The 10187-nt window shown below is 39.3% G+C and overlaps 1 protein-coding gene across 9 annotated transcripts in view; it reads right to left on the bottom strand.

Moving 5' to 3' along the window:
- The window catches only part of RNF111 (ring finger protein 111), an 86839-nt gene extending 76933 nt beyond the window's left edge, over window positions 1-9906 (bottom strand). For 4 of the 9 annotated variants that reach the window (XM_007128503.4, XM_007128505.4, XM_007128506.4 and 1 more), the window contains exons 1-2: window positions 9563-9905; window positions 8563-8609 (exon numbers count right to left, since the gene is read on the bottom strand). In XM_007128503.4, the coding sequence (XP_007128565.1) occupies window positions 8563-8609; window positions 9563-9571 (56 nt within the window). In that variant the 5' untranslated portion in view covers window positions 9572-9905. Of the gene's footprint in view, window positions 1-8562; window positions 8610-9223; window positions 9413-9562 lie in introns of those variants that run through there. The other 5 variants (XM_024128823.3, XM_024128824.3, XM_024128825.3 and 2 more) reach the window with 3 other exon arrangements.
- Between the last annotated feature and the right edge of the window lie 281 nt (window positions 9907-10187).

Below are 10187 nucleotides of genomic sequence, written 5' to 3'. Positions count from 1 at the left end.
GACTTCAGACTATACTACAAAACTACAGTAATCAAGACAGTACGGTACTGGCACAAAAACAGAAATATAGATCAATGGAACAGGATAGAAAGCCCAGAGATGAACCCACGCACATATGGTCACCTTATCCTTGAAATGTTATTTAAAATGTGCAACATATGAGACCATGGAGTTAAAGAAACCCAGAGACCTTTACCAAATAATTGACTGTGAATCTGTATAAAGAATAACAAAGCCTCTCTTAAAACATTTATATTCTTACAGTAAAAGGTTAAACTGACATTTATATAATAAAAATGAAATATGTTTTTGAAAGACAAAAGAAATAAAATAATCTAAAATTGTGATACAACTATATTGGGAGAAACAGTAAAGAGAGAAGTGTGAACTCCTTTTCCATAAGCAGTCAAAAGGGAATGCTTAAAACTGCTTAACCCTCTGGATTAAACAGCTGTAGCAGCAGTTTTTAAACTTTTTGACTGTGAATCCCTTTTCACTCTTAAAAAATAATTGAGGAACTCAAAGAGCTTTTATTATGTGGGTTGTATGTACTGGTAATATTATAAAGGAAAGTTGGTAAATGCTTTAAAATTTTTTATTTAAAATCAGGAAAGGTAAATCCACTCCATGCTAATAGGTAACATTTATGAATGTATTTTTCCAAAAAAATTAGTAAGAGTGGCACTGCTGTACATTTTTGCAAATCTCTTTAATAGAGAAAACTGATTTCTTATATCTGCTTCTGTAGTCAATCTAAAATGAAAATCCAGCTTCACACCAATATGTAGTTGATAAAAGAAGGAATTTTTTTTTTTTTTTTGCAGTACGTGGACCTCTCACTGTTGTGGTCTCTCCCGTTGCGGAGCACAGGCTCCGGAAATGCAGGCTCAGCGGCCATGGCTCACGGAACCAGATGCTCCGCAGCATGTGGGATCTTCCCGGACTGGGGCACGAACCCACTCCCCCTGCATGGGCAGGCGGACTCTCAACCACTGCGCCACCAGGGAAGCCCAAGAAGGAATATTTTTAATAACCTTTTCAGATAAGTGTGGATATTATTCTTCTTTGATATTAAGGCAAAACTTAACAAGCATAATTCTGTAAAGGTTAGTTGCAAGGTGGACTCTGAAACTGTATCAATGAAACTTATTAAGCCAAAACTTAACAAGCATAATTCTGTAAAGGTTAGTTGCAAGGTGGACTCTGAAACCGTATCAATGAAACTTTCCAGACCATTTCATTTAAAATCTACTGATCCAAAAAAAAAAAAAAAAAAAATCTATTGATCTATCTTGCACTTAAGTAGGCCCTTATACCCACAGCATGATTCTGTTAATATCATGCATTGAACTTGGTATGCGGGCCTCCCGCTGTTGTGGCCTCTCCCGTTGCGGAGCACAGGCTCCGGACGCGCAGGCTCAGCGGCCATGGCTCACGGGCCCACTCGCTCCGTGGCATGTGGGATCTTCCCAGACCGGGGCGCGAACCCGATTCCCCTGCATCGGCAGGCGGACGCGCAACCACTGCGCCACCAGGGAAGCCCTGCATTGAACTTTTGAAAAAAGTTGGTCCACTGAGTTATGCACATATTCCAAACAATGACACATTTCATTATAACACAGCAAATTTTTAAAAAAATCACATTTGTTAATATCACCAACAATTTCATCAGCAAGGTCCTGAGACGTTGCCAAGATCACAGTGGAAGATACGTTTTCCAAAATTCTAATTTCTGCTTGAAAGCCTTAATTTTATCCTGGCAATAAATTCTGTTAGTTGTTTTCCCTGAAGTGACAGGCTCACTTCATTTATTTTTGAGAAAATATGTACAAATACCCAAGTTTAAATAACTACAGTTTGTCATTCTTTCAAGTAAAAATAGTGTTCCATGAAAAAAGCAACCAGTTTGCTAGTTCGGCTCGCAACTCAATCACACAAATATTTTTCTTCAAGACAAGCATCATACTTTGGTATGCAGCAGAAGTGTCGTATAACATTCTTCTCATTTTGTCACATGAAATATTAAAAAAACATGTACTCAAGGATCAAGATTAATAAAATTAACAAGCTTTACTGCTTCATGGAGGATATTCTTAAATGAAACCAGGTTTTTTTCCCCAGCCGTTAATGTATAGTGATGAAGAATATGACTATTAGTACAATTTTTGCCACTGTCTTGATATGCACTGCAGGGCCAGTAGTTTTACCCATCACTGTGTTTGCATCATCAGTGCAAATGTCAACATAGTTTAGTAACAAAGAAGAAGTTAGTATTATTATGAAATAGTTTCAAACCAACAGATAACTTGAAACATCTGAAGACCCCCCTCAAGACTCCACAGACCACAGAGAACCACTGCTCTGGAGATACATATAAACTAAGAAGAGGGAATATGTCTCCAGGGAAAAGAACTGGGTGGTAGGAAGACAGGGATGTCAAGAAGACTCATCTTTCCCTGTATACCCTTTGTACCCTGTGAATTTAGTATCCTTTGTATTGATATGTATTTTATCTTAAAAAATTAAATAATTATTTAAAAAACAAAAAATGTAAACTGACATCTAAAGTGGCTAAGTACATATATAAGCATATTATTTAGAAATATGAAGGTAAATACCAAAAGAAAAAAAATATTTTAAGAGCTGAAAGTGTTCCCACTTAGGAAGTGGAACTAGGAGTTTAGGAGGGGTAGCAGAGGGGACTGCTGTTTTTTTCACTATAAGACATTTGGAACTAACTTTTAAACCATGTACAGATGTTAATTGGTTCAAAAATAAAAATCATTCAAAATACTGCCAGGAAAAATACTTAAAAGTTAAGTTTAAAAGACAAATAAAGCAAATACCGATGCAAAGGTGAGAGAATGGCTGTGAAATATACCAAGATGTAACAGTAACTGCCTGGAATAATGTGCCTTTGAGTTTCCACTCTTATATGAAATATCATTCTATATTACAATAAAAACATTTTCATTTAAAAATCTAGTTAAAAAGCAACTATTTCCTCAAACCAAAATGTCTGATGACTCAGTTAAAAACAGTTAAGTAGGGATTTCCCTGGTGGCGCAGCGGTTAAGAATCTCCTTCCAATGCAGGGGACACGGGTTTGAGCCCTGGTCCGGGAGGACTTAGTTGCGGAGCAACTAAGCCCGTGCGCCACAACTACTGAGCCTGTGCTCTAGAGCCCGCAAGCCACAACTACGGAGCCCAAGTGCCACAAGTACTGAAGCCCACGCGCCTAGAGCCTGTGCGCCTAGAGCCCATGCTCTACAACAAAGAGAAGCCACTGCAAAGAGAAGCCCACGCACCGCAACGAACAGTAGCCCCCCGCTCGCCGCAACTAGAGAAAGCCCACGCGCAACAATGAAGACCCAATACAGCCAAAAATAAAAAAATAAATTAAAAAAAAACCCAACAGTTAAGTATATAAACCTTAAGTCATTTTTTAACAGTTAGTGGTTAAACCCTCCCCACACACATATACATACACACACACATGGTAACATAAAATAAAATAACCCATTTTTTCTTCTATCTCATTTGATCATGATTAAGATCAAATTAGAACTTATGTATTTGAAAAAGAAAAGAATAAAATAATTGCTTTACAGTAAATATAATTGCTAAATCTTATGTAATTACTTCATAAACAAAATCTTCAGAGAAATACAAACCCACTATCAAAGTCTAATTTAAATTTAGTTTCTCAAAAGATGTCCTGATCCAGAAAAGAAGAGACTGTTTCTATATATAAATAGATAACTCAAAAGCAAATTGGATTCCCCACTCTAAGGACCCAGGGCTCCTTGGAGAATGGCTGATTCCAGGACTGAGATGTGCAAAAAGAGAGGAAATACTCCAAAAAAATTATGAGAGTATGTCAAAAAGACACAGAAGCCAGGGTAGAAAGGCTCCCACTGGACAAACCTGGGACAATCTGAGCATCAAAATAAATAAAGGCAGTAATGGAGTATAACCCATTGAGTAAGATAGGAAGTTACGTAAGTCCATATTGATAATAGATAAAAGGATGCTTCTGCCTTAAAACAGAACACCTACTGACATAAAGAAACGGAGTCAGAAAATAACCATTTTGCAACCATCAATATAAACATCAGCACAGGCAAGAATCATCAATGTATGTTAAATCCAGGAGGGAAATTTGATGAAAATACAGATCTGATTAGAAGCAGGATATATGCTCTATCTCAAAGTTATCCCCACAGACTGCTTATTAGGTGAGAGGGGAAAAATAATAACTATACATTCCTGTGAAGAAACCAGACAAAACCATGACCAGATAACTAAAAATTAACATCACCAATGAGGCGCAGACCGATAACAGGTACTTCAATATCATACCCTGAGAAAGATACAAAATCCCCCGCTGGGGATGCATAACCTGAATCTAATTACGAGGAAACATCAGACAAACCCAAATTGAGAATACTCTATGAAATATATAGCCTGTATTCTTCAAAAATGTCAATACAATGAAAGAGAAAGGCTAAGATACTGTTCCAGATGAAAGGAGACTGAAGAGATATGACAACTAAATGCAATTTGCAATCCTGGCCTGGATCCTATGGGGAAAATGCTACAAAGGAACAAATGCTATTACTGGGACAAACTGACAAAACTGGAATAGGGGCTACAGATTAGATAGATTAGATAATATAGTATTATCAATGTTAGATTTCCTGAATCTGGTAACTGTATTGTGATAATGCAAAATACAATACACAGTGAATATTTAGAGACTTGGGCATAATACATTCAATTTACCTTTAAGTGATTCAGAAAAGAGCATTAAAACAAATGCAACAAAATTTTAAAAACTGGTAAATCTGACTAGAGGATATTGAAGAGTTCTCAGTACCATTTTTTAAACTTTTCTTTAGGTTTGAAATTCTTTAGGCTTGAAATTATTTCAAAAAAAAAATTTAAATAAAGGCAAACTGGGATGTCAAAAGGTGGTAAAGTAAAAACGTGATTTATTCTGATGCCCTATAGCACATATGAATAAGGGAAATGAATACAACAGTGACTCAGACTGGCACACAGCTGCATACAGAACTTCCTAAACTCTCAATTCTCTAGAAAACGAAAAAAACAATTTTTTTTTTTGGCCGCACCGTGCAGCATGCGGGATCTTAGTTCCCCAACCAGGGATTGAACCTGTGCCCCCTGCATTGGGAGCACAGAGTCTTAACCACCGGACCGCCAGGGATGTCCCAAGAAAAATATTTGTTTAGTAACCACATAAACACTAAAATGCTGATCCTGTATACCCTCCGGAAAACACAGAAATCTATGATTTCATGTTAACACAGTCCACACTGAGGGACTCTCCCTTCATCCAGCAAACCATAAGCTCTTCATAGGCAGGCCTTAAGGTCCTGCTCTTTGTTTAAACTCAAGCACTGACACAGTGCTTGAAATACAGTACTCATATTTGTTGAATAAATGATGAATGTTTAGAAAGAGGAACAAAAGTCTACATTTTATCAAAACTGGGAGGAAGAGAAAAAAAAGGAGAAGACATCTAAATAGGGTAAAATTATTTTAAATGCATTTTAAAGTAAGAACATTTTCAGACCTCACAAAAGGAGAACAATATTATTACTACACATATACCTATCACTCCAACACAACAATTATCAGGATTATTCCACACTTGCTTCATCTAACTCATCTCTCCCATCCTTTCTTTGCTCTGAAGTATTTTTAAACAAATACCAAACAAATTTCTCTTCCTCATTCTTCAGTCTCCATCTCTAAAAATGGGCATTTTCTTACAAAAACATAATGCCAGTAGCATCCCTTACAAAACTAACAATAATTCCTTGAAATCATCTAATACCTATCCACATTCAAATTTCCTCCAAAGTGCTTCAAAAATTACTTTCTACAGTTGGTCTGAGTCAGGATTTAAACAATGTCAACACATTACATTTGGTTACTACACATAATTTTTTTTTTTTTGCAGTACACGGGCCTCTCACTGTTGTGGCCTCTCCCGTTGCGGAGCACAGGCTCCGGACGCACAGGCTCAGCGGCCATGGCTCACGGGCCCAGCCGCTCCGCGGCATGTGGGGTCTTCCCGGACCGGGGCACGAACCCGTGTCCCCTGCATCAGCAGGCGGACTCTCAACCACTGCGCCACCAGGGAAGCCCTACACGTAAATATTTTTAGCCTTCCATTCACAATTGTCTATCAGTAATTATGAAAAAGCCTAACAGACAAACCAAACAATTCATAATTGTAGATTCTCCAGAATCAAACCCAATCTAAGGTATTTACTGTTTGCTTTGTCTGCAGCACTCTTCCTCCAGATTGCCACTATGGCTGACTCTTTTTTTTTTTTTTTTGTGGTACGCAGGCCTCACTGTTGTGGCCTCTTCCGTTGCGGAGCACAGGCTCCGGACACACAGGCTCAGCGGTCATGGCGCTCGGGCCCAGCCGCTCCACGGCATGTAGGATCTTCCCGGACCGGGGCACGAACCCGTGTCCCCTGCATCGGCAGGCGGATTCTCAACCACTGCGCCACCAGGGAAGCCCCGGGCTGACTCTTTTTAATCACTGATCGCAAATCAAGTATTACCTCTAAAAAGAGGCCCTTTCTAACCTCTCAATGCACAGTAGAGCCCCACTTCCATTCATTCTCCATTACATGCCCCTATTTTCTTCATGGCACTTACCACTACATAAAGCTATTCTGTTTATTGTTTTCCCTAATAAAATATCCAGTGCATGAAGGCAGAGTGCCTTCTTCACTGAAGGCCAAGAATAATGCCAAGAACATGAGACAATCAATAAATACTTACAGAATGATTAAATAGTAATGCAGTACCTCTATCTAAAATGTAAGCTCAGTTTAGTATTTGTTTTTAAACATTTGTAGCTCACTCACTGCTCACGTCATGGTATAAATTGAGTACCTGCAGAAACTTGGGCCAGCTGTTACCAAAACACTATGGGATGCAGCAAAGAAAGAACAGAGGTGTAAGGCATTCAAATGCATTTCTGGAAATTCACTGAACAATGATTATGGGTTTCTGAAAGAAAAATTACTCAGGATGATTTAAAGAGCATTACCAGGAGTAAAAGTTTCATTTTTTAGTATCATATGAGAGCTAATCATGAGTAATATCTAAAACGGGACAGAAGCATTATCTAGAACAACAAACATGGCTCAATCATTCATTTTGTTTCCTTTTTTCTCCCCCCTGGCTCTAATATATACATACCATGAAGGAATTAATACTCTCAGTATAGCATTTCTTTCTGGGGACTGGATCATGATGACTACGACTAATACCAAAAACACCTAACTAAAAATGCAAACCATTAAAATTGGGACCTAGAGAAAACTAGAGTAACCTATCCCACACTTCTCATTTAACAGTTGAGAGAGATCTGAAGTCCCGGTTGGATGGTCATCCACAAAGTCACAGATCTAATGAATAGCAAGCAAAGCTAGATTTAAAATCCAGATCTCCTGTCTCTAGCCCTACACTCTTTATGTATAATAATGTCACCCATAGAATGTTAATGTCAAGTTATAACATACTTTACCATCATTTTTAGTACTGCCACTTTTTTTTTTCCTATTGAAATCCTAGCCACCAGGAGAAATGTCAAAACAAGGGCACATAAAATTACGCTCTAAGTAAAGCATGTTACAGAAACCCCTCTTTGACAAAATAATACAAGAAGCATCTAAAAAATTTAATTGGTTTGATTCAATGAGGTTTTTATTCCACATTTTAAATTTTAAAGTGAAAATAACTATTTAGGAATATCTGCTGACTATTCCTTTGCTTTAGATGAGTAAATTGCTGACCTCTTAAAGATCAGTATAGCTATTTTTCAATTATCTGTAGAAATGGAGTACTGAAGTGAAATTTGTCAAGGTATAACCTCCACTGAGATGCAGTTTTCACCAAAATGAAATTATTTTTACTATATCTTTCGTCAAAAACCAACTCTAGTGAAAGAACTAATATGCAAGTGACCAAGAGACACCAAACAAAAGGGAAAAAGTGACAGAAGGATCCATACACACAAGATACAACTTCCCTGACGTACAAGGAGAAACTCTAATCTTCCTAGTTTCCCTACAATATTGTTCAGACCGATTCATAAATACCCTCACCAGTTCTTAGAATACTACTCTAAATTGTAGAGGCAAACAAATGCACAGGAGAGAGATGTCATTTGTCCAAGGTTAAATGACAAGAGATGGACAAAAGTAAAATAATTCAAGGCTTTAAAAAAAAAACAATTTAAGATTCTTTTCAGGGTGAAAGGGTTTCTTTCTCACCCTACTTGTTTTGTCTCACAAACACTACTGTTTTGTATGAAAAAATAACCTGGTTCACACTGACATGAAAATTTTTACTAAAAAACATATAGTAATGAAATATCAAAATGTAGATTTTTCACCCTAATAAAACCAAGTAAAACCAGTATTATAAAACGTCTATGTAATACCTTAATCACATACTAACATTTGAAAGCAATGACACAAAAAATAAAAATGGGAAAGGAAATGGAACCTTAGCTTATCTTTTCCCCAGTCTGTTCTTTTTGGTTGAAGAGGTCCCTAAAACAAGAAAATTAAACATAAAACACCAAATGAAATAAAGTTTAGATTAAGTCAGGTTCAAAAAGCTTTATGAACTATAAAATGAAGTCTATGTCAGCTGGCATTTTACCACCCCAGAGAGTTCTAAATTCATACTGCACATAGACCAAGAAACAGGAAAGCATGCAATACAATGGAATCACCCCACACTACAAACATGAACAAATTAAATGAATACCCTATACTTCCTGGTATTTTTTAAACATTAAAACTTAGACGTGCGTTAAGAACTTATATGTAAAGATCTACTATAATCTACTTAAGAACTATGGTGACAAACCTCTGTTTCTGCAGCATAGAACAAATATTTCCAACTACAACATTGTTACTGACTCTGATAAATTCTCTAAAAACAGTAACAACATTGTTGCTGACTCTGATAAATTCTCTAAAAACAGTAACAAAAATATCAAGCTTCTTTTTTAATGACCAACCAGCCAACTCTATACAAAAATCTGACGGGTCTGTATCTCAGCTGTTCTGCGGTCTACGTTTCCTTGATCACAGAAGAAGGCAACTCCCTAACCGTCAGGGCTGACTTAGCGCCCTCCAACACCCCGGGTGCAGGTTACCTTCATCACTCCATTGTCAAATCGCACTCCCACGCCTCAGTCCTCAGCCCCCATCCTAAGACTCTAGGGAGAGTCGAAAAAGGGAAAGAAATCCCTTCACCCACAGCCCCTCACTGAGGGGGGTGGGTGTGTCTGTAGACAAATGCTTTGCTCAAACACAGTTAAATCTTCTGCGGAGACCCAGACCCTAAGTCACTACGGAGCCAGCAATAACCGGCCGGTCGCCGACCCCAGCCTTCCGCGGCCGCAGCCCTTCCTCTTTCTCCCCTCCAGCCCGGCCCCTCCCCCGTTGCGCGCACGCGCGGCCTCCAGTCGATCCCCTCCCCCCGCCCTCCTCACCTTAATCATTAGCAACCCTCTTCCCCGGCTCCGGGAATCACTGGCCCAGGAAGGAAGACAGGAGATGTAAGGGTGGAAGAGGATGCGTCGAGAGCCAGTGATCCGCGCCTCGGATCTTGGCCTAATAGGCCCCTACAGTCAAGAGCAGCGTCTGTCACCGCCACCAAAACTGTACGAGCGGCAGCGCCTGGTTCGGCCCAGCTGACCCGGCTTGGGTTCAGAATGCCTAATTTGGTCCCACGGGAATTCCTTCCCCGAAGCTGCGGGCGTTTCTATGCTGCGCAGACCGAACACCTCACCACCGTCGCCGCCACTGCTGCTGCTCTCCGGCCGCCGCCGCCTAACCAATCCCTCCTCTACCGAGCGAGCACGACACTAGGGGCTTTACGACAGTTCGCAAAGTGAGAGCGCAGTAGCCTTCTCGCCTCCATTAACATCTGTTCGTTTCTGCGCTTGCTCAGATTCTCGTTTCTCACCGTGCCGCCCCCTCTTCCCCGAGCCTTCCCCTTCGAGCTCGCTTTATCAGTCTGTTGGCCAAACCTAATAAAGCTCGTTATTTTATTTTCCTTGGTGAAATGCGGTCAGTATTTAAACAAAATGCTGACTACGTCTTGGCTGATTTTTT

The sequence above is a fragment of the Physeter macrocephalus genome, chromosome 11, assembly GCF_002837175.3.
Source record: "Physeter macrocephalus isolate SW-GA chromosome 11, ASM283717v5, whole genome shotgun sequence".
NCBI classification, from domain to species: domain Eukaryota; kingdom Metazoa; phylum Chordata; class Mammalia; order Artiodactyla; family Physeteridae; genus Physeter; species Physeter macrocephalus.
The sequence above is the reverse complement of the archived record's forward strand: the minus strand, read 5'-3'. Positions and strand labels throughout refer to the sequence as shown.